The sequence below is a fragment of the Sinocyclocheilus anshuiensis genome, unplaced genomic scaffold, assembly GCF_001515605.1.
Source record: "Sinocyclocheilus anshuiensis isolate Anshui unplaced genomic scaffold, SAMN03320099.WGS_v1.1 scaffold548, whole genome shotgun sequence".
NCBI classification, from domain to species: domain Eukaryota; kingdom Metazoa; phylum Chordata; class Actinopteri; order Cypriniformes; family Cyprinidae; genus Sinocyclocheilus; species Sinocyclocheilus anshuiensis.
Window position 1 is genome coordinate 605,639 of NW_015554106.1, and position 25,865 is coordinate 631,503.

Genomic DNA, 25,865 nt, shown 5'->3' on the forward strand with positions numbered 1-25,865 from the left:
TAAAATAAAAGAGTAAAAAAATTATAAAGTTAATGATAATCTGAACTAATGAAATGATATCATTATTTTATGTTTTATATATCTTATATATCTTGCATCGGTGCTACTTCCACAGAAATCACTTTAAGTTTGAAAGATCCTCAGGACTTCGTTAAATCAATTTTATGAATAATTTATGGAACAATGGAAGATATTAATCTACATATAATCTTTTCAGGCTTAAGATCTGTATAAGCCTTGTGATTAAAAAAAAAAATCAGGGTAGTTATTTAAGCAGTAAAAATGGTCAAACTCATTAAAGCTGAAATGTGGCGTTTTAAATATATTAAAAATACTGTATAAATCTTCAACTATTAGTATGTAGAAACTACTATATGTAACCTATTTTTAGTTTGATTCCTCCTGAAAAAAAAAATGGCTTTGTGGTTCAAGGATTGTTTGAGAATCAACCAACCATTGGCGTGAGCTTGGACTGGTCTATCTGTGTTTTCTACCAACGGTTGATGGGGGGAGTGTTCTTGAGAACCTTGTTTGAAATGCAAACTTTTTTTCAGTTAGGTTGCATTAGTGGTGCTGAAATAGTAGCTACTGCTTGATTCAGCACCATGGACAGCAGCCTTTAATTTTGTACAGTTGCAGCTCACATTGTGTATATATGCTTAATTATTTGGGTTTATAAAACTGAAACTGAAGCACACATACACCGAAATACACACTACTGCACAAAACTAAACAGCTTCATTTTTGTGATTACACATAAGAGTGTGTACTCATAGGGAGATAGTCTCTCTCTGGACTGTCCCATAACCTGACGCTTTTATTGCAACAATCATTACACATCCATCTTTCGTACTTTTGATGTGAAAGTACATAACAGACATGTTCTTATGTATTTGTGGGATGTGTAATAATCATTGTGTTGAAAATACTGTCACAGCACTGCTGTAAGATTTTAACATGTACATGTCTCAAATGCATGTATAATTTTTCCCCATTTAATTTGTCCATTATCTAGTTCCATTATTCTATTGAATATTCATGCAACTCAGCAGTTTAGATGTGTGTGAAAGAGGAGAAAAGTCACATCAGCCTGTCTGAATATTTCACTGTTTAACTATATGTGATTTAACTGAACATAAGATTTAGACGGAATTACTAGACTACTACTACTACTAGAGAGAGAGAGAGAGAGAGAGAGAGAGAGAGAGAGAGAGAGAACGCGTGAGAGAGAGAGAGAGAGAGAGAGAGAGAGAGAGCGCAGCCCAAAGGCTGAGAGAGAGAGAGAACGCATGAGAAAGAGAGAGAAACAGGGATGAGGATGGAGGCAGAAATGAACAGAGCGCAGAGAGATTCACAACATTCTCGCGATTGATCAGGAAGCAGGTGCTGGACCTTCATCCACATCAAACTGAAATCAGAGCAGAAATGGATGTGCGGCAGGACTAGATGAGCTCCAGCATCTGACCGAAAGAACTTCGGATTCACGCGAATCTAGTCTCGAGGTCATCGATCATCAGTTCTTTCATTCTATTTGAAGCTTTGCGCGTTTCGCGGGATCTTCGCCGATTTTTTCGCCTTTAAATCAGTGCGCCGGCTCATCCTCTGCAGTTTGAAGCTGCACCGCACGAACGGAGGCTGATCATGAATATAAAACACATCAGATTCGTCATATAATGGGGATCGAGGACGCGAGCATGAGGAACGGACGGGCTCTGTCCGATCAGTGGGCCGACAGCGTGGTTGTCCGGCCCCGGACGACCGAGCAGCACATCACGGTGAATGAGAGACTTGTGCTGGGCTTCGCCATCTCCATCCTCACCCTCATCGTAGTCACGGCCATCGCAATCACGCTCCGCATCAGCTTCGAGAGAATCACGCTCAGCGTCAGCTTCGAGAGATGCGCCGCGGAGAGCAGCGGGGCTCTGGCAGCGAACGGCTCCAGCAACAGTAAGTGGAAACAGTCCCGGGACGGGAACATCAGCCACAGAGACTCAGAAGACGGCCAGCAGCCCTGGAGACATCTGCGCTTACCGGCCACCCTGCGCCCGCGACACTACGACCTCCGACTGTCCGTGTACATGGAGAACTTCACCTTCTCCGGCGAGGTGAACATTGAGTTTGAATGCGTCCACTCCACGAAGTTCATCGTGCTGCACACGGACCGGCTGTTGGTGGAGAAGGTGCTGGTGTATTCGGACAGTAAGAAAGCGAGCGCCATGAGGATCCAGCGCCGCTTCCACTACCAGCCCAAGCAGGTGTATGTGATCGCGCTGCACAGAGAGATGAAGCCCCTCAGAACTTACAAGATCAACATCACTTTTCACGCGCACATTGAGCACGAGCTCCTGGGCTTCTTCCGCAGCTCGTACGTGCTGAATGGAGAAAGAAGGTAAAAGCGCTTCAGTGTCCGAGTCAAACTCTTCCAGATGTTGTTAGAATGCTCTGCTGTTACAGTTACAATGGGAACTGTTGATGCTGCCTGACGTCTATATGCGCATTTAAGCACTTTTTTGGCTAATTAATTCTCTCACATAAATGTACCATGGTAACCAAACTGTAAAACCATAATGAATATGGGATCTCATTCAAACAGTGTATAACTACTGTCACCAATTTACCACAGTTTTACCTACCACAGTGTATTAACTGTGGTATTATACTAAAAAATATGGTTTTAATGGTAATTTGTTGAGGGGAGAATGAGAATAAGCAGGACTTCTTTAAGGATCACAGTGAATATTCATTCTTGTGAGATTCAGTGGTCAGTGATATATTATTGTGTGCAAATCATGTTATGCTGATGCTGCCTGACATTGATATGTTGTTTATTGGCATCTCAGTATAACACCAACAAGCCTTTTTTTGTAATTGTCTTAATTTATTCTTCTGACTAGTATTTCTACTAGTGTTTCTAGTAGTACATCAAAATCTAATAGTTTCAATAGTAATGTTCGCTACTTCAAAACCATAATTAATGAATATGGGATTTTCTTATATAAATGGAGACTAATAACAGTAGCAACCATTGCATTTTTGATGAAACTCTGGTTGCCATAGTAAGTTTTGTGAGGTTGGCTTTAATTTATTGGTGTTCTCACAAATGTTTCCTAACAATGTATTGTCACAGTGACACGTGATGTCCAGATGTCAGGATGTCAGGATGTCAGTAAAGGGTCAAGTACAACATGGAGGTGATACGTTTTGCAAACACAACTGCCAAGGCTAAAAATGTTGCTGTTTTCCAAATATCATTACAGCATGTGTTAAAATAAACAAGATCTAATCTCCAGTTCTTCATTAATAATATTAACAGATTTAAATCCAGGTTACTGTTCACCTATAACTCCTAGTCTAACATTACCGTCTGCATGTCATTTTTACGTCTCTGTCTCCGACAGTCACTGTTCCTCAGTGTTTAGGGAAGTCAGAGGTCACACAGATCTGAATGAATGCTGGTCAACCTCTGGGTACTGAAATCACAGCTGTGTTTGACGCTGTGCTCAGTGACTCATCTACTTTCAGACACTGAGACTCGCACATGATCATGGAAAGTTTTCCAGCACAGTGCTAAACATTCATAAATCTACAGAGAGTTAGATTTACATCAAAATAACCCTCTTATACAACATTATCTTAACTATTTAAGCAGTTATTACTATAATGCATCAATATATAAAAAGTGAGATTAGATTAGATTAAGGTGTTTGGTTCAAATGTGCCAATGTTTAAACTAAGACAATTCATTTCAATGTTTGAAAACCGTCAGATCACCCAGTATCATATTATTCAGCTCTGTAAGATGTGTCAAACCCTCATGGACTGTCATGGTTATTCATTTGATTTCATCATTATGTTCAGGTGTGTGTGTCTCGTTATCTTCACTATTTAAATTCTGTTCAGTTTGAGATCAGTGTTGGGTGTTAAGTTCATGTAGAGTTGTGTCGAACTGGTTCTCTTCGTGGAATCTGACTTGTGGATTATTAAAGTCTGTTGGAACTTCATCTTCATCTTCATCGTCATGTGTTTGATTACCAAACAAACTCGTGACAAGATGAGCCTTTGATTATCAGAAGTTTATATGTGCATTGATTACAGTGTCTTACAGCCATTTACAACCTCATATTCAGAATGATTTCAGTTAGACAGCACTAAATATCTACAGTATTTCTTGATTTGAGGCTTCTGACTCTATGTCCTCTGAGGGAAAAATGGCTTATGTTTGAATCTTTGCCCCAGGTTTTCCTACATTTGAGACATGTTTAAACCTCGTTTTACCCTGAAGGGATCACTTTCATGGACTCACTTCATAAATCTTATCCATCCACCAGTTGCCTTTCTGTGTTTGCAATAACTGCTGAACCTTCTTCCTCCTTTCAGCTGTAAAACAGCATGTTAAGACGTCAGTGTAACTACTCTATCAAACCCATTTTTGATTCAGCACAAATTGACGTGTTGACATTGTAAGATCCATTGAAGAGCAGCTTTGAGATAAATCTAGCATGCTGATGTTCAGAAAGTGTCCTGCCGTAGCTCTGAGCTCCACAGGCTGTGAAGATCATTAAGTTTAGTGTAATCAGCGCCTGCTGGCTGCTCGTATATACAGTATTTGTGAACGCAGGATTGAGAAAATACCTGTGTTTATGTAGTTAGATGTGGGCACACGAACCGTGTTGTTAGTTCACTTCAAACCGACATCTGGTCATCTGGTCTTTTTGGAGATTTAACAGTTTTTCCTTCATCCTTCACACATTTTCAGGTACAGCCGCGTCTGCTGGTCATGCTGTGGGTGGCCAAAGCAATCGTGAGGTTTGAGTCGGGCTTTGATATCCATTAATGCAGCTTTCTGGAATGCAGCTCACTGCTTTTCCCGCTATCTAACTTTACATATACTAAAACATTTCCATGGCTGTTTATGGTCCAGACTCTGATATTCAGACTCAGATGTGATTCCGATGTGGTAAACGTGTCTAAATGTAGATTAATAATGATTCACTTAAAATTCACCAATCCAACTACATGTAAGATGAATTTGACAGCTTTTTATTATTTCCTTGTCATCTAAATTGGTTCACGCTCTCAATTTGTTGACTGTCACAGATGGGTTTAATGTTTACAGCTGTGACAGATATATCAATATTTCTGTGCAGTAATTCTGGTGTGATTTATGATATGTTGACATTTGATGTGATTTAGTTGCCGTGGTTCAAAAAGCTGTATTGGTTTTGTCCATCTTCACATCAGGAATCTCATTAGTGAGATAAAAATGCACAGCGATGAGTTCAGGGATGGCAGTCAGAGCTAATTTGAATTCAGGAAAGTCATGTGAGAACCAGTTTAATGAAGTTCAGATGAAATTATTTTTTTTCACTGTAGACTCCTGGGCTATGTAAATAGCATATATTTTTCCAGAGATTTTTTTCATCTCACCTTTCTCTCATGTTCTTATTCCTGGTGTTATTCTGCAGGTTCCTTGCAGTGACGCAGTTCTCACCGACTCACGCTAGAAAGGCCTTTCCGTGTTTCGACGAGCCCATCTATAAAGCCACATTCAGAGTGAGTCTGAAACACGAGAGCTCGTATCAGTCGCTGTCCAACATGCCAGTGGAGGCCTCAACGTCTGACGAGGACGGATGGGTGACCAACCATTTCTCCAGGACGCCCCGCATGTCGACGTACTATCTTGCCTGGGCCGTGTGCAACTTCACCTACAGAGAAGCAGTTACAGACAATGGAGTTGTGGTGAGTCACATTTTAAGATCTTATTATTCCAGAACTCTTTTCTAAAACATAGTAAGAAGCTTTTTAAGGTATCACAGATGCTTTTCCAAAAGATATTCTGCCTTTAAGATGCATCATTTGCCAAATTCTACAGCAGCCTTTCATGAATGATTCAGAGTGAAAACAATCCCAGAATGCATTGCACAGAGAGTTCAGTAATAAATCAATCTAAAACAGCAAATAAGTAGACAGAAATCAATATATACTTATAAAATAAGTATGCTACCCAAAGTTTGGGGTCAATAAGCAAAACATTACAAAATCTTACTGACCTCATACTTTTGATAGTGTATGAGTAAATATATTTAATTAAATACTGAAACGTATGGATAAAGTAGGTTAATTAAAAACTGATTATCCAATATTTGCGTGAACTATGCATATTTATGTTCATTAATGTATTTAATAGCTTAGCAAAATGCTAACATCAGAATCTATTGATATCAATTGTGAGATGAGTCTCATATGTAAAGAACTGTTGTTTACGTACTCTAGTTGAGTATCTCGTTTAGGATGCTCCCTTGTAAGGCAGCTGCCAAGACAGCAAGTTTTGGAACAGAGCTATCTTACTCACAGTGGATTTGTTTATATGAAGCTTACAGTAAGTCTGTATAGTCAATACATAATGGTTACAAAGTGGATATAATGTAAATGGAAAGGGTTGTCTCCACTAACATTAGTCTAGTGTCTACAAAGCCATATACAGTGGTGTGAAAAAGTGTTGGCCCCCTTCCTGATTTCTTATTTTTTTGCATGTTTGTCACACTTTAATGTTTCAGATCATCAAACAAATTTAAATATTAGTCAAAGATAACACAAATAAACACAACATGCAGTTTTTAAATGAAGGAAGGGGGCCAACACTTTTTCACACCACTGTAATTGCTTTTAAAAGGATAATAATCATGTCCACTTTTGCTTATGTCCAGGATTTTGTTCATGACAAACTTTTCCAGGCTTTATCTGTCATGTATGAACATGTTTTATGTAAAGTTTAGCCATTAAAATAATGTTTGCTGTATCACTTTCATCACATGCACTTAAATGTAATTTTTTTGGTACTGAGTCCTCACAGTCTAAGCAGCATCATGTGTCTGCCAACAGAGAGACATGGTTTATGCGTCGTGTTACTGATATCATCCTCAGTCAAAGCCCTGTTGTCATATTAGACACTTCCTGACGGCTTCCTCAGTGGTTCCTGCTGCGTGCCCTTGGCCGGCCTCCTCCTCATATTAGTGTAATTAATCTGATCTCCTTCAGCATGACCGCGCTCTTCTTTATATCACTGCTGACTGTAGTGTGTGCTTCTATCTGGGGCACTTATACCCACACTGCGGCTTGTAGTGGTTAGCCGCACGCTAGCATCCCCCATCAATCACATTAAAGCGGCAGGGTAGCCCCTCGCACCATTCATCATAAAGATTCGGCTGTGCGGAGCAAGAGGTAAGATCGTGGCAGAGGAACGTTGGACAGACACACACACACACACGTGTAAAAATCATGTCTGCAGCAGTTGGTTGGACATTATGTAATACATTTATTAAGGCTCCAGATAGTAGTGGTGAAATGTAACCATGAATTTTAACTATACAACCTTGCATTTATGAAGCATATACAGTTATTGATGCATTCGGAGCTAACATACTGATCTGTATGTTTACAGGAGTAATGATGCATATAAGATAGAATCTTAACTGCAATAGAACTGCTGTTGCATGTGCTCCTTGTAATGCTCACCAAGACTGCATTTATTTGATTAAATATATAGTAACAACAGTAATATCAATGTAAAATAACTGTTTTCTATTTTAATATATTTTAAAATGAAATTTATTCCAGTGATGCAAAGCTTCTGAACAGTCATTACTCCAGTGTTACATGATCCTTCAGAAATCATTCTAATATGCTGATTTGTTGATATATATTTGATATAAACCCACAATTTCTCACAGAAACAAGCAGGCTTACTAACACTCAACATACTTTTCCTTTTCTGACCAGATATCCCTTTTACACTACATCTGTCTTGTATTTGTTAAATAAGAGAACGTGGTTATGTGATGAATTTCAAGAAGCATATTTAATTCATAACACTCTAGCAGCCATTATTAAATCTACTGGTTTTATGTCAGTCAATTTGTATTTGTCTTATCATTAAAATGAGAAATGTTCTTTGAATATCTAATTAAAATTCAACACCACTATACTAAATTTGCTCTTTAAATATTCATGAAATTACTCAGCCTGATCAAAAAGCATGTTCAGTGCATTTAATGGACAAAATGATGGTTTTAGCTGTAGAATACAAATGCTTTGAAATGTCTATGTAGGTTTCAAAATTAAAATACCAGCCTATACCAGCCTTAATGTCCATCCTGATCCAGACTGATTTATGCTGGTTTGGTTCTGGTCAAACTGTTAAACCAGTCGAACTGGTCTACACAACACAAGCTGGTGACTAGCTAGATGTTCTAACAAGGAGAAAGAAATTTGTAAAGCGCCTGAAGAATCCCTCACATACAGACGTATATAGAATAATAATTCAACAGGTTGTTAATATCAAGTCAAGTGCAGAATGTGTTGACTAAAGCTTCATCTTTTCATCAGAAAGAGCTTGTTAGCAGATCAATGTCGAGCAGCGGCTCATGGAGAGAATCTCTATTAAAGTTCAATTAACCCCATTTAAGTCTCTGTCAAGCTGCATTTCAACAAAACCAAACAAACAAACAAATGAAGCAGTCAACACTAGAGTCGGATTGAACAATCTTCACACCAGCTGATGAATGAAGCGTCTTTTGATTGTCAACTCGAGTGCTTTGTCTAATTACAGGTTGTTTTAAAATCACATTGATTTGATTGAGCTTTGAATCATTTCCACAGCCCTAAGTGCCGCCCATTCATCTTTATATCAGACATAGAGCTGATCGATAAGGCAGCAACATGTGAGGCAAACAACACATAATTCAATGTGCATTGCTGCCAGGCTCTGAAACAAAGCCTTTCCTGCAGCTTGTTTTGCACTGTAACTCTGTTAGTGTAGGAGGACGTTCATTCTGACTAGATGGATGCCCATTCAGAAAGCCGTGTCGTGCATCAGCCTTCGGCTAAAAGAGTCCAAGATCATTTTTACTCTGGGAATACATTTCCCACAGAGCCACACCTCACACACTTTCTCTTTCACACTTGTTCTCTCCCCTATCTCTCTTTCTCCTTCTCACACACAGAATAAAGAATCTTGCAAAAATGCAAATGCTTTGTCTTTGCTTTTTCATTGAAATCTAATTTATTTCCAAGGACACATGTCCTGATTTACAATCGATGGAAATAATCCAATTTTAAACAAATATATGGAGGAGGTTTTCAGCAGCTATAGTCCAATAACATTATGGTTTATGAAAGTGCAGTCAGTTCATTTAAAGCTACATAACTCCAGTAGAAATGGCTGCCTGTTTTTTTTTCAGTATTGTAAGTACTGGAAGTATTTTTTTTTCTCACCAATCTATAAGGATTTTAAATGAGTTGTTCAATAAAAGATTAAGCCATGTATCAAACCAACCAGCTCTGAGGTGAATCAAAAAAGTACAAACTTTGATTTGAACAAAACAAGTATCGAAAACTGGATGGAACAAGACTGTCTGCATGAGGGGTGGAGAAAAGTACACTTGAAAGACAAATGCAAAATTCACAAGCCAGATGAAGGCATTTGGCAGATATATTCACCATTGATTACTCTTGGAATTTAATCTTTCAAGTCCATAACCGTTGTCCTTGAGGGAATTCAGGTTAGGAATAAACCCAGAGTCGTAGAGTTCCAAGAGTTCATTCAGCTCCTGACACATTTTGACTTTTATTCTCTCTCTCTTCTTATGTTGCGTTGTTGTAGATTCGGCTGTACGCCAGACCTGACGCCATCCAGAGCGGATCAGGGGACTACGCTCTGCACATCACCAAGAGACTCCTGCAGTTTTACCAGGATTACTTCAAAGTCAAATATTCCCTCCCTAAATTAGGTAAAATGGGCGGTGAAATGTCTCTGATTTGTCTGGCTTCAGTGATGCTTTTGAAACGGGCAATGACTGTTCTTCTCATGGGATTTTTCATTGTTCCATTTGTACTGCCAGCTGGTTCTGTGTGACTTCTTGTTTCGTGCTCGTGTAGAGGTGAAGGAGTGTCAGTAGCAACTCAGTTCTTGCGTTTATTGATCCTAAAAGCATTTTAAGCCGTTTGTGGTTGTGCTTTGTCTAAAGAATTAGAGCACACACCACGTGTGTGGTGTTAAAGTGTGCATTTGTTGCTGTATTGATGTGTGTGCTACTGTATGTAGTTTTAAGTGTGAGTGTGCTTGTGCCGGACTGGCTCACATCAGACTCTCTCTGTGCCAGTGTTTCGCTCCATTGGGTTCCTGTCAGTTCTCTGCATTCATTTGAATATAGCCATCAATCTCTCTGGGCTTCTGTCTGTCTCTCCCCCGCCTGTTCACTTCCCTTCTAAATGTGTGTGTTTGTGTGGTGGTCATGAAAATGTAAGTGGAAAAAAAAGAAATTAATCTTTCTTCCTTTTCTTCTCATGTGCTCTATGGAAGCAGTAATATTCGTTGTATCATCGATCGATTGCTTTTCCCTTTGGAGCGTTCACCTCTTGGGGGAGGGGGCGCGCTGCTCAGACAATACAGACGCTGGCAGTGAGAAAGCAGCTCCGTGTCCTGTGTTCATTTTATATACATTTGTATCTCCCCTTATCAGGTATGTAATGCACATGGTGTGAATGTGAAAATATTATGGAGTATGTCAGTTATTGAGTAGTTGTCAGTATTTGAATAGTTGAAGAAATTGTTTTGTAAGAGTTGATACCAAGTTCGCTGTGTATCCTAATTGTGCTAGTCATCACATGCTAGTAATGGAGAAAACGTGGTCATACAAATACTGCATTTAGTGCGTCAGTAGCAACTCAGTTCTTGCATTTATTGATCCTAAAAGCATTTTAAGCCGTTTGTGGTTGTGCTTTGTCTAAAGAATTAGAGCACACACCACGTGTGTGGTGTTAAAGTGTGCATTTGTTGCTGTATTGATGTGTGTGCTACTGTATGTAGTTTTAAGTGTGAGTGTGCTTGTGCCGGACTGGCTCACATCAGACTCTCTCTGTGCCAGTGTTTCGCTCCATTGGGTTCCTGTCAGTTCTCTGCATTCATTTGAATATAGCCATCAATCTCTCTGGGCTTCTGTCTGTCTCTCCCCCGCCTGTTCACTTCCCTTCTAAATGTGTGTGTTTGTGTGGTGGTCATGAAAATGTAAGTGGAAAAAAAAAAAACACTGAGAAACTGGTTAAAACACTTTATTGTTGCTCAGACAATACAGACGCTGGCAGTGAGAAAGCAGCTCCGTGTCCTGTGTTCATTTTATATACATTTGTATCTCCCCTTATCAGGCGGTGAGGGTGCTACATTTGCGTGTAAGTGTGTATTTGAGTGTGCATGTAATATTATCATGTTCCCTTACTCTCTTAAACACTCTCTGGGAAGCATTTGCTCTATTTGCTAATCGGGTTAAGACCCTCTCAATATTCAAAGTACATTTCAGCGATTTTCTTTTTGAATTTCTTTCATTCTCATTTTCACCTCCTGGTAAATCCAGCTTAAGCCCTTTTCTGTGTTTTGGATCATGGCAGTCAGTCTGCTAGTTTGCAGCCGCTAATGACCATCTTAGACCAGCTAGCATGTTGCAAAACACAGCAGCCAGCTTAAGCCTGCATGGTTTTCTAGGACTTTGCATCTATACACACCTATAAATATAAAACAATAAACTAAATCTATAATTAAATGTAAAGGGTTTTGAGGAAAATGTAGCACTTTTGCTAATTTAGTTTATCATAAATGCTTGTCAGTAGATTCAGCAGTAGAAGTCATTATAAAATTACATATAAAGATGTACTTAAATCCTACTTAAGTGGGTCAAAAAAGCTAATTAGCTAATTGCATTTAATATAAATTTAAACTATTATACATTTTCGCTAAATTGTAAGTAACATGCAATTAAGTGTCCGAAAACATCACAATAAGTTTGCACTTAACTATATTCCTTTAACGTATATTATATTTAATTTAATTATTTAATTAGTATGCTAAATTTGACTTTTCTTTTAATCATACCAAGCCGATCCCACAGGAGAACGTAACTATTTTATGAGAAGGGAATTTCATGCAATTTTAGAAAAAAGCAAGCATGAAGGTCATAAACATTAACATAATTCACTGGTGCGAATTAAATTGTACAAATTTATACAAATTCCAATTTGCCAAAATGTTAAATAGTTACGAATTGTCATGAGATTGTGTTGGACATACTGGCTCAATAGTCTCTGGCTTTATGCTTTATACAGCTGGAAATTCTGTTCTGGATATATGATTATTAATAACAGTATCAGAACAGGAACAGCATCTTTTAAAACCTCTCAACATCCCCTCGTGCCGCTGAGTCTTTTTCATTACTGCTGCTCTACTGATTGACGTCCTGCTGGATCTTTTCACAGAATCTTTTCAAACATGTCAAACCTTTTAAGGAGGCTGGAGATTTTCACGACTTTCATTTTGTCACCTGCTAAAAAGATGATCACGCCTGGCTGTTAAAATGTCACGTCAGGGATGCTGCTTGTGCAAAGAAACGGTTTGGTTTCAAACTGAGTCAGTGATCTTAAGATACTTTTGACACGTTTGTCGTAATGTTGCATGTCACTGCTACACTGAGGGGTGAGGTGGTTCAGTGTGAAGTGTGGCTTCATATGAGAAATGATGTGGATGTAATGAATGCATCCGTTACGTAAAGGCATCGTCTGTGTATTGAGTGTTGGAGCAGTTGCAGCCCCTCTGGTCTCAAAACAGGGACATTCTGTTATTCTGCTCATGCAAAAGAGTAAAATACAGATAAATTAAATCAGAGTATACGGGTTAAGGGCTTATTGCATCTTAAGTCCTTGAAGCACCTCACACATATGTTTTAAAAGCTTGTTACAACAGTTGAAAGCATTTCCTCACACTCTGGTTCTTAAGGTTTATTCGACCTGAGAGATTTCAAGTAATTTGCTTTGCTGCTTCTTATACTTAAAAGTTATTTGTATCCATGGCTCTTGGCATGTGATCCGTCGCTAATGGCATAACGATTTCTCTCGGATTGAGAAATGACGGCACAAAACACAACACGACTCATTCATCAAAGCGAGCCATTGTTCACCCGTGGAATCTGAAGCAGAGTCCAATTAGAGCAACTTAATCAGATTACTGATTAACATCTACTGTGACTGACAAATGAGAGACAGAACCACCAAACACGTTCTCTCTTTCTCTGTTCCTCTCTTTCATTCACTCTCTCTCTCTCTCTCTCTCAGAGGATGAAAAAGTAATGACAAGAAAGAGATTCAAGAAATGATGTAAACCAGAGGAGAAAATGGACTTTGTTGGCGGGTAGCAGTTAATACATTTGTATGATGATCAGTAATCGGTTTCATGCTTTTGACGCAAAAGCTTCCAGAAAAGTCACATGCAGAATGATAATAATATGAATGAAAGTCCATGAAGAATCAGAGCGGAGTGTGTTTGCATCCATGACACCCTTCATCCATTTAGCTTTCATTACATCAACAAGTGCCCTCAGCTGCAAGAATCAAACTGTCGGATGCTTTTGGGAGTTGTTGTGAGGACACTCTTTAGCTCCTGCTGATTAGTATTTCCTACTCGCTGTTTCAGTGTCCTTACTCCCCGAAACATGACTCACGAAGCCTACCCATCATCCCTCACTACTTCATCAAAAATCAAAGCATAAGCTTCACTTTAAAATACCTAATTTTTGTGTCTCGATCACTATCTCTGCCCGTCTCTCTTTGTGAATATTCTGGGTCAGGCCCTTAATACAACAAATCCCAAGGATAATGGTAATCTCTTCTAGAAGTCATTAAAGCTAATCATCAAGGTCGGACGAGGGGCATTTTGAAGCTTGAGGGATGTTGACTATAAATTATTTTATGATTTAATAATAATAATAATAAAAATACATTTATTTATAGGTATTTGTGTTGCCGTTTTATTTTTAGATTTTATCAACATTAATATCAAATTATTCTCCTACATGACATTTTTTGACATAATTATATGTAACCTTCACAAAAAATAAATAAATAAATAAACAAATCCTAAAATACATTGGGACATGCTCAGTGAAAGTGTTATTTTAGTATAATCTAGTAAAATGTTGACTGTGAATTTACTTACTACTCAAATTAAAATGGACTATTTTTTGTCAATACGTATGTATTTTTAATGCTTGCTAGTGCATCATGTCTTTAGCAGCATGCTAATGTCAAACTCTGCTGGAATGAATGGGCTCTCGTGTCTCTCGTGTGATTCTCATGAGTACAGTGCAGTATGAAGAGTGAACCAACATTTCCACAATGTTGCAATATGTTCTTATTTTTCTCACTTGTCATTTCTTGCGTTGAGTTCCTTGGTCTTCATTTTCTGCTTTCAGAGCTGCAGTACAGAGCAGCAGTGCGCCTGTGTTCAAGGAAACACAATGACCGTTAGTGTGTTTAATCACAGCTGTGTGTGTGTTTTCGGCCTGCTTGAGGAATGATGAAAGCTGGAGCCGGGTTTCACTCTTTCTGCTGAGTCGAGGTCTTGCTTTGTTTTAAAGCTGAAAGCGATGTCACAGACCTCGTGTCTCTTCATCTCTCAGCCTCTTTCTGAAATCTACAGCCCTCTGGTCTCTATCGATTCTGCCCATCATTTCAGCTCGCCTCCTGCTGAGACTCAAACCTGAAGCTGAAGCAGAGATGGAGATTCAGAACAGCAAGGAGGAACTCTGCTGTTTCCTTTAAAAAGATTAAAAAGGAAGTTTGCTGATGGTTGAGGGATCCAGACATCAGATCATACTGAAAAAAATCCAGCAGGGGAACACGGCTGTGATGTTTCTGGCAGCTTGTGATGGCAGTTGAGTTTGGTGTCCCGTGTAATCTTTTCCCCAAGTGTGAGCGTCTTTCCCATAATCCTCAGCTACGACTAGGACTGTTATATTCTGGCCCTACTGCAGGTGTGCTGAAGCTGCTAATCAGTTCCTTTCTGACACATCTGTATCTCTATCGCCTTCAAAGTGAGATCAAGATCAAATTCTTATCCTCCTGAACAGACCATAGGCCCAGCATGAGTTTTCCTTTTGATTTATTTTGCTTAGTGTTCTCCAGCAAAACTGATATATTTTTGCTGGGTAAAAAAGTTAACATGTCTAACATTTAATATATCCAAAATACAATAAATAAATTAAATTAAAATGATTAATTTAAATTAAATTATGATATTGCCCAGTTTAAATTACTCAAATTTATTCAATATAAATGTATTTATAAAATACATTATTTTTAAAATATAAAGATTCAACAAAATATACAAACTGTAGACTTTTGAGCCTGTCACTAAAGAGCAAACATCCTACTGAGTGTGTGTTAATGATATTGACCTCACCGCTAAATACAAATGAGTCTCACGCTGTCAGGGCTCAGGGTTCTATCGTCACTCCAGACTTCTGCTGTTGTAAACAGTTTTATTTTGGGTGTGTGGTGGTTAAAGTGTTTGAAGTTTAGTTTCACTCACTTTTGTGTTTGATTGCAGGATCCCGTCTTCATTCCCATGACAGGCTTTAATTCAGCCTCAGTTTGTGCCGTAGATCAGAGTCATTTGTCTGAGAAAGTAACGCTGTCACTGGTTAAGTCAGAGTTGCGCTGGAGCCTCATTCATCACCTGTGAGACTGCTCGTGCTGATCGGACGTTTAAAGGCACAATATGTAAGAATTTTGCAATATCCATGCTGTCCTCGGTTTCTGCTTATGGATACTATGGCAACACATGTGGACAAATGTGGAAGTGGTAGTTATACAGCATGTAGCATGCCGCTGTTTTGTATTTCAGTTATCATGGATCACGATTATTCATTGGCGAGTACAGAAAAAAAAGGTAAACGTAGACAAACTGAGGCAAGAAGGCTTTGGGACCAACGGAGAAATAAAAGAAAGATGGGTGTGGCGTATTCGAGATGGACAGAGCTTTATGACAAACTCAGACTTGACAGAGACTCCGCTCTCGCATGTGTTTTAATAGACAGGTGTGCAAATATATAATATTTTTTGTACAAGTAATAGTCATGTACAGGTGATTTTAATAGATATAAATGAAGTTACCCTATACATTACAGCATATTTCTGTATTATAATGATTACTATTGTTATAGATATTGTTAGATGACGTAATATGCAATGGTGTAATGTTAAGCAGTTATAATATAAATGTATAAAGCACATATAAACAATGTGAGATACAGATGTGACATGACACCTGATTATGCATACATAGATTCACTTGAAAAACTATCAAGTGTTCGTAATTGTACATAATTCTGTATGGGTTATGCTGATGAAGTTATACAGTTATATTGCACTGTTTGTACTTCAGTTATGCTTTTTATCAATTCTGGTGAACAAGTCTATGGCAGTGTAATTAAATACAGTATGTGTTGCACAAAAATATTGAGCCATTACTTGTAAATACTGTGGGTTCATTCAGATTTTCTTTTGGCATGATTGTTTTACACATTTGCACAAATGCGCAGCATTAACCCACCAAATTGACAAATAGTCACATAAGAGGCTAATATAGAATTAAATTTCACGCTCCTTGCAGCTAGTTCATTACAATGACAGAAAATAGTGTGATCAAACGTACAGGTAATAAAAAATGTATACATTACCTCATTCATGAACATGATTTGTGGAAATAGATCTCCCATCGTTCCCCTCTCCTTCATAGCGTCATCAAGCGTTGCCTCTGTTATTGTTTTGAAAATGCGACCTCTAGCAGCGAAAACTTACATATTGTGCCTTTGAGATCAACTGTAAAGAGAAAGAGAGAAAAAATAAATATATAAAATACAGAGAGCTGTGCCCTTTATAAATCCTTCATTTATCCATCAGATTTGCATCTACCCATTATAGGGGGAAGCTGTATTTTAATGGCCATCTGTCAGTTTATGCTGATTTATGAAGCTCTATGGAGATGATGGTATTTAAGTATTTATGGCCTCTATAAATGGTTTTAAGGATAAAGCCCCTCAGACGGACAGTGATGCTGAAGAGGGATTTGAGGGGCTCAGTGAAAAGAGTAAAGTAAAAAAACTCAAGAATCCTTCAGCTCACAACTAGCAGAAGTGTCTGATTTTATAATGCGGATTAGATCTGGACAAACTGGCTCCCAGAGGACTGTTCAATAAAGTGTGATGTAATCCTATAATTGGATTGATTATGACAGAGAGGAGACGGACTGTCCGGCTGCCAGGCGAAATGTCTAGCTGGCCGTCACACTGTAGGAGCACGCAAGCACAAAACACACAAATAAATGCATTCTTCTTTAGACTAATTAATTAAAAGAAATGCTAAAGTGAATTTATCATTTGTTTAACGATAAAAACAGGAAAAAATCTTTTAAAAATCTAGTTTAGAAATATGCTCATTGTATTCATATTGGTATCTTATGGTATTGAAAAACTTTCGTACCATTTTCGAAAAAAGTTACAATCAAAATAAGTTTCAACACCCCTGTCACGTGTACAATTGTTTAAAAAATTTATCATGTTAAAATTTCTCATGTTTTCAAGTTCCTATTACATTATATTAGTCTTTAAATGAAGACTAGGTTATGTTGTTAATATTTATGCGTATTACATGTTTTATATTTCATTGGTTGTGGTAAATACAGTTTACTGTAGATACTTGGAGTTACTAAATTTACAGTTGACAAAGATTAAATGACGCTGTTTCATGTAAACAATGTAAAATTTTGCATGTCTGTTTGACAGCCTACATCCTTCATAGATGGATGCTGCTGTGATTTAGGTTAAAAACGTATAATACTCAGTACATATCAAACTATCTGTAACAGATAAAGCAATGGTGACACATGATAAAAACTCTGTTCACATTTGTGGGTTGCAACATTACTGTCAGATCCAATATAGTTGGCACAGCTTTTAGTTTCGGTCTCTCTGAATATTAAAACCACATAAACTAGAAAACACATAAATCATTAAAACTACATTGCCAGAGTAAAATGTATCTCTTTAGTGAGGTTTTAAAAGCTTCAACATTAGACATATTCAACATCATCACCTTTTAACTTCAAACGGGACCTTGGCAAAGTCAGCATCAACTTGTTTGAGGACCTTAAAGGCTTAGAGCATTTCTACTGGAGAAGGAGATCTGTGATATAATTGTGGAGTCTGGCCATTTAACATCTTGTACACATACAATAATACTTAAACATTTAAATGTAACATAATATTCAACTGGTAACCAGTGTAGGGAAGCCAGAGCAGGAAGGATATGTTGCCTTTTTCTTATTCCAGTAAGATGTCTCGCAGCACCATTTGAAGGTGGGCCAAAGAGGATTGAGCCACACCCAGTTACAGTGAGTTACAGTAATCTAGCCTAGAGGAAACAAAAGCATTTATTACTCTCCAAATCCTTTACTGATAAAAACGCTTTTAATTTTGCAATGGATCTGTGATGTTAAAAAGCATCCTTCAGCACTGAATTGATTTGTTTATCGAATTGTAGACCGTTATAAAAAATCACTCCCAGATTCCTAACTTGAGCATGAGAATTCACAGATAAAGGACCCAGATTGTTGTTTAACTATATTATAGATGCTGGGACCAAAGGCTACAATTTCTGTTTTAGATTCATTCAGCTGAAGAAATATAGCTGCCAACCAGCGCATGTGATAATTTTCCCCAGTGTTTCAAGGGGTGGTATAGCTGGGTATCATCAGTTTATAAATGATACAGAATATTATGCTTCCGAAAAATTTAACCTAAAGGAAGAAAATACAGTGAAAACAAAAGAGGGCCCAAGACTGATCCCTGAGGTACACCACAATTTAATGGTACCGCAGAGGAAGGAAAATTTCCAATGTCCACAGAAAATTTCTATAAGAAAGATACAATTTCAAACCAGTTCAGCATGGTGCCTTGAATTCCAATCCACTTAACCGTTCAAACAAAATAGTGCGGTCAATGGTGACAAAGGCCATGCTGAGATCCAGGAGGACTAGATTTGCACAATCACCTGAATTCATAGCTAACAAAGATCATTCAATACCTTAAGAAATGATGACTCTATACTATGTTGCTGTCTAAAACCAGATTGATACTTGTCTAATAAGTTATGTGGACAATTGATGGAAGATGGCCTTTTCCAGTACTTTAGATCCTAGGTCTTCAACCCTGCTCCTGGAGACCCACTGTCCTGCAAAGTGTATTTCCAACCTGCTTCAACATACCTGCCTGCATTTTTTAAGTGATCCTCAAGACCTTGATTAGCTGGTTCAGGTGTGTTTGATTAGGGTTGGAGATAAACTCAGTGGACAGTGGATATCCAGGAGCATGGATGAAGACCTCTGCTTTAGATAAATATTGAAACAGTAATTTTGCACCACTGTGTGTTTCAAGATTGATGGAGCAGTGCCTTGCTACCATCTATTTTTGCAAAAAACAAAAGATTCAATGACATCCAGCACCTCGACAAGGAGACAATAATGTACCACATCCAGGGAACACAAGGAAGGCTTCATTTTATGGAGAACATCCACAAGGAAGGAAGAAGATATAGGTTCAAACTCAATCACGTCAAACTCATGTCAATACCAGATGAATTCATGGCGTATTTGAGGATACCAGGTAAAATGTTACTGGAAAAAAAAATGTAAGAAATGTATCATTGTAGGTGTTGTGCTAGGAAAAGTAAGCATATTAGGATTATTGTACTAAACAGAGTCTTAGGGCTATGCGCGTGTTTTGCTTTCAGGTTAGAAAAATATTTTTCTCTAGTGTTGTGGCAAAAACAATTATTAACAAATAGCATCACAGTGTAAGAGACAAGGAATCAAATTATATTTAAGGAAATAAGTTTATTTTCCTTAAAGAGGTATGTTCACAATGTTTCAGCAGCTACCCTGAAACACAACAGACCTAAAATCACACTGAAAACAGACAGCCTTATTATACTGTTATCACCCCCCACTTCTTACAAGGTTCCTTCTCTGTAATTTTCCACTTAACCCCGTAAACCAAACCTAGCTGTTTTCAGAAAAAACAATGGTCCTTCTAACCCCCTGGGCTTTTATTATCTTCACATCTGTGAGGTCAACAACCCCTCTGTCTTTCCTGCACTAAAGAGTTCAAAGGCTCTTTCTGATCATTTGTTTTTACTGTGTGTTTGTGTGCCTTCACACCCGTGAGGTCAAAAGGTCTTTATTTATGAACCCCTCTGTCTTTCCTGATTAAATTACCCGTACTAAAGACTTCAAAGGCTCTCTGTTTTACTGTGTGGTGTCTCTGTTGCATTTCAGGTGACATATGTATACATATTGAGAGAGAAACACAAGTTAATTAATATATATATATAAATAAAAACCCACAATGTCTAAGAAAGTAAATAAGAAAGAGTAAAACATTAATTTTCCTACAACACTAGCAACCTTAACAGAGTGTTGGTAACTCACTATGCAGTCTCTCATGATTTCATAAGATACTTGGAGCTTATCTTTCTTCCACTTTCTTTCAGCTATCCTCTATTACTGTCTGGATGCATGAGTATCCTTGTTAAGCCAAGGCTTCATTCATAGCTTGGGTTCTCTAATTTTAAATGGAGCTACAGAGTTTAAAACTTTGGCACACCAAATATAAAAATGAGAAAGTTGTTCTTCAGCAGCCAGCTCTGAGAAAAAGCATGAAAGCATTCAAAATGTAGTGGAACTAACAAACCAGATGCAACAACCACAGGACTTAACATTTAACATTGAAATGTTGAGTATAGTCTTAAACAATATTGGTTTATGAACAGAATTCATTAATCTTTATATTACTGTGAGGGAGACCTAACGAAATAACCTGATCAAGAGTAGGAGCTTAACAGGTGAGATTAACAGAGTCAATCATTTGCAGAAACTCATTTGCCAAAGGTCCAAAGGGACAATACACATGTATGTTAACCATCTGGGGTCTGAGGGTGTTTTGGGGCCCTGGAGAAGTTTTGACATGCCCTGGATTTATCTCAAGTAATTGTACTTCAAAACTGCTGAAGTTATCTACTGGTAATAAACGCACTTAAAACTTAATTTCTTAAAAATTGTTGTTACCCCCCACCATGGCTACTTGTTCATGGAGAATTGACAAAACTACTCTTTGATGCTTTGGAGAAGAGGCCTCACCTCGTGAGACAAAAAAGTAATTGTTGATTAAAATAGTAAGGGTTTCATGCTCCGCTTCTAAGATCCAGAGTTTCAGACGTGTTGATGTGAGTTTTACTGCGGCTGTAATGTATGGTGCTGTAGAGATGAACCAGATCATCAGAAGCTTTTAATTAGTCTGGGTTTGAGGGTAATTATCGCACTCATCTCAATCTCTGTTCATTGTCTGAAGTTTCTCCTTGAGATCTGAGGTGGGTTGGAGTCTGGAGTGATGTTACTGATTTCAATCACATCTGATTTACTGCAAACATGCCATGACATGAGAGTTTGAGCAATAACATAATCAGCTCTACTGTCTCGTCTGGACTGGTTTTATTTGCCCACTGATTAAAACTTCATGAAAGCTTTTCTTCAAACAAGCAATATTTAGGTGGACATGTTCAATTGAGAGAGCATTTAGTGAAGGATTTTCTGGCGCAAAGCACTTTTTCTGTTTAACAAGATTCCTCTCCACAGAGTTTGTTCCTCTGGCTTTTTTCCTCAGGGTGTGTTTGGTCAATTCTTTTATAAACTGATAAAAAATAGCAGTTTCTCTTACAACAGTCTCTTTCTGCACAGTATATGTAAGTCACCTTCAGTTTTATTGATCTTACACTTTCTGCTTTAGTAGGGTTTTCATCTTCCTTACTTAATATCCTGTATTTTAGACTGAACTCCCAGAACTTTGATTCTAGTTTAGTGTGACAGATCGCTTGATTAGATGTTGGTTTATGCTGAACATATTGTTTTATTCAGGCTGTAAGGGGAATCATGATTGATGCTTTTGTGCTAGTTTAGATCTGGGATGCACAAGGCCAGAGTAGAGACGAAGAACAAGAAATGTGCATTATTACATAACCCTTAAATATCAAACAAATTCATCCACAGAGCTGCTGCTGCTGCAACTGCCTGTCAAATGTGTGGCTACATTTAGTAAAAGACACAGAAATATGAACCTAAACTAAAATAGATGTGACTTGAAGTTGTGTCCTTGCCATCACCCATGTGCATGTTTGTGTGTTTTGCAGGAACATTTGCCTGGACACAAAATGCTGAATGCATGTGTAATTAAGAGTGTTTATTTTGTGTGTACATGTGTATGCATGTGTTTGAGCAGTGCGTGTGTGTGTGTCCATATGAGCAGAATCAATGGGGTAAATCCCACATCAGCATCAGTCAGTCCGGCCTCATCTGTTGCTGTGTGGTAATGTAACAGCGTCCAGGGAGCTGCGGACTGCCATCGGAAGAAAGAGAAAGAGACAATAGTGCCGGATCATGAATGATGGAGGGGTAAAGAGCAGGAATTCTTACAACAGTCTCTTTCTGCACAGTATATGTAAGTCACCTTCAGTTTTATTGATCTTACACTTTCTGCTTTAGTAGGGTTTTCATCTTCCTTACTTAATATCCTGTATTTTAGACTGAACTCCCAGAACTTTGATTCTAGTTTAGTGTGACAGATCGCTTGATTAGATGTTGGTTTATGCTGAACATATTGTTTTATTCAGGCTGTAAGGGGAATCATGATTGATGCTTTTGTGCTAGTTTAGATCTGGGATGCACAAGGCCAGAGTAGAGACGAAGAACAAGAAATGTGCATTATTACATAACCCTTAAATATCAAACAAATTCATCCACAGAGCTGCTGCTGCTGCAACTGCCTGTCAAATGTGTGGCTACATTTAGTAAAAGACACAGAAATATGAACCTAAACTAAAATAGATGTGACTTGAAGTTGTGTCCTTGCCATCACCCATGTGCATGTTTGTGTGTTTTGCAGGAACATTTGCCTGGACACAAAATGCTGAATGCATGTGTAATTAAGAGTGTTTATTTTGTGTGTACATGTGTATGCATGTGTTTGAGCAGTGCGTGTGTGTGTGTCCATATGAGCAGAATCAATGGGGTAAATCCCACATCAGCATCAGTCAGTCCGGCCTCATCTGTTGCTGTGTGGTAATGTAACAGCGTCCAGGGAGCTGCGGACTGCCATCGGAAGAAAGAGAAAGAGACAATAGTGCCGGATCATGAATGATGGAGGGGTAAAGAGCAGGAATACAACCGTTCTGCAGGAAGTCAAAATAAACTGCTGCGCTGCTGCACCGAAATGAGTTCACGAAGAGTTGTGATTTTATAAATGCTCAAAAATACCTCAGAAACTGTGATAAAAATAGATGTAACTGAATACTTCTGCAGATCAAAGCACAAACTGAACTGACAGTTTAGTTACAAGTGGTTGTAAGTGGTTCCCTGTGTAAAGGGTTTATAAAGGTGTTCATAAATGACTAATAACTCATTTACAAATGCATTTTAAATCATTGATAAGCAGTTATGCAAGCACCCATGAATAAATGGGTGATTTTAATGCAATACCTGCCAAATAGTGAGCAATTTTTAACTCATGTTATAAATGCTTAATAAATACATTTATAAAAATAGGCTATTATAACCAGGTGTTTTTATGGTTTTCTCATTTATATCTCATGATTTGTATAAATTTTCTTACCCATGACACTGTTCATGATGCCTATCCACAACCATAAAAGCACAGCCATGATATATTAATAATGAACATTTTAATTCCAATTATAGTTAACTGTGAGTTGAACCTGTTAAAAATGGCTCAGTATTTGGCAGTTATTGCATTAAAATCACCCATTTTTTCATGCATTTATAACTGCTTATCATTGATTTATAATGCAATGATGTAAATGAGTTATTAGTCATTTATGAACACCTTTATAAACCCTTTACAAAGGGAACCTTAATGTAAAGTGTTACCGATTTTTCTTCTAATGTATTCAAATACATTATATGTAATGTATTTTCAAATATAATGTGGTGAAATTTGTCTTTATTATTCACTTAATTTCTTTTAAATGTGTCACTGTACAATAATAATTATTCAGTCTAATGAATCAAACATTTAGTATAAATCATTTATTATTGGCTTCGGTTCTGTGAACCCACAATAATTTTTACAAACACACAGGAACTGTCTGAAGTGAACAACAATTGACTCTGAACTGGTTTCCCAAATTGTTGTTGACTACAAAAGCATCCTGAAAAGCATTTTTTTATCATCGCCAGTTCAGTTCTGGCTGGAGTTTAGGTCTCAGTTCTAAACCTGTCTCCAGTATTAAACATCCTTTCACATTTACAAACTGCATCATTTCATATAAAGATCATCAGTAAGCTAAAGGAACAGGATTTTTTCCTCTCAGATTAGCCCAAATATCACTTAACCTTTGCAATTCTTGTCCCAACCAATGAATTCACATGCGTTGTTGCGGTGAGTTGTTTCTCCTTGAGGGTTTTCTGTTGTGACTGTAATTAACTATTTCATACTCGCTTAGCTTGACTGTTGCCTTGGGCTAGAAATACTATTATCATCCTATCTGAGATCAAATTAAGTGTCTGCAGAGCTTTTTAATTCTCTCTAATGGGGCTATATATCTGTCTCACCTCTTTTTCTCTGTCTGTCTCTCTCTGTCTCATAAATTTACACAAGACAATGTGAAACTCAGAGAGCTATGACATTATTCTAGAGTTAATTTCAAGTTTTTCAGTATCTATGCATGAAGTAGCAATGAATCACTGCTGTGTGTTGCGTGGAGACAAAGGTTCTGCTGTGGCTTTGTTTGGAACTATTTTTCAAAAATAGACAATATTGTTCTAAAATGTAACACAATATTGTCTTCCTGTTTATTGAACTGTTTTATAAAATCAATATCACATTTGAAATCATGCAGATATTCAGGGAGAAAAACAGCTCTTGCTCGTGTGATATTGCTAAACTATATCATATGATATAAATATAAGATCCATAGGGGGTATTTTTTTGCCTTTATATCTTATAGGTTCTGCCATAACATCTCTGAGAAAGATTAGCATGGTAATATACTTTGCAATGTTAATGTATTTGGTCTTGGCGGAATAGATCTGATACGCTGTTGCGGCAAAGCAAGTACTGATACTTGCTGTTGCCAATAAATTGCAGATGTGAACATGTAAGACATACTGCTGCTGCACATATACATTAATGTACCTCACACATATGACATGTGAAATTACACGTAACAGGTGGAGCTGGGGAAGGTGGAAGGTTTCTGAAAGTATCCTGCAATCTGCTACAGCAAACACTGGTCAAGTATTTGAATGTTGAACCAATCAGCTGCACTGCAACAATGTGATTACTAGCAGATTAAGTTAAGGACCTATCAGCCTGTGCCATGTAGAGTTTCCTGACATAACTTTTTTATAGAACAATAAAAAAAAATAGCTTACTCCTGTGTCAGGGGTGTCCAAACTTGTTCCTGGAGGGCCACTGTTTTGCAGAGTTTAACTTCAGCCTTACAAGTCTTCAGACTCACTAGAAATGTTTTGAAGCTGGTTGGAGCTAAAGTCTGCAGGACATTGGCCCTCCAGGAGCAGGATTGGACACGCCTCTCCTATGTCTTGCTATGGCTAATTTCAAAGTATCTTAAATATATTTTCACACGTTTTGACAAAATTATGCAAAATAAGTTATGTGACAAAATCATGCAAACTAAACCTATTCTGCTTGCAATTTATATTTACCTTGATTTTTCTTTGTCACATCTTATATTTAATCTCAAGCTCTTCATTGACACTGCTGTCTAAACAAGTACACTAACTTTAGGAAAACCCTTATTAGGAAAATAAGTCATAATTTTTTGTTAAAAATATGATATACATTATCATCACACAATCACAATACATTTTAAAATGTTTTAGGATTCATTTGAAAAGT

General features: G+C 37.8%; 1 protein-coding gene across 1 annotated transcript in view; it reads left to right on the plus strand.

Moving 5' to 3' along the window:
* Nucleotides 1-1,305: 1,305 nt before the first annotated feature.
* Nucleotides 1,306-25,865, plus strand: part of LOC107669707 (thyrotropin-releasing hormone-degrading ectoenzyme-like) — a 60,698-nt gene continuing 36,138 nt past the window's right edge. The window contains exons 1-3 of the mRNA XM_016462062.1: nt 1,306-2,389; nt 5,466-5,739; nt 9,662-9,788. Coding sequence (XP_016317548.1) covers nt 1,674-2,389; nt 5,466-5,739; nt 9,662-9,788 — 1,117 coding nt within the window. The 5' untranslated portion in view covers nt 1,306-1,673. The remainder of the gene's footprint in view (nt 2,390-5,465; nt 5,740-9,661; nt 9,789-25,865) is intronic.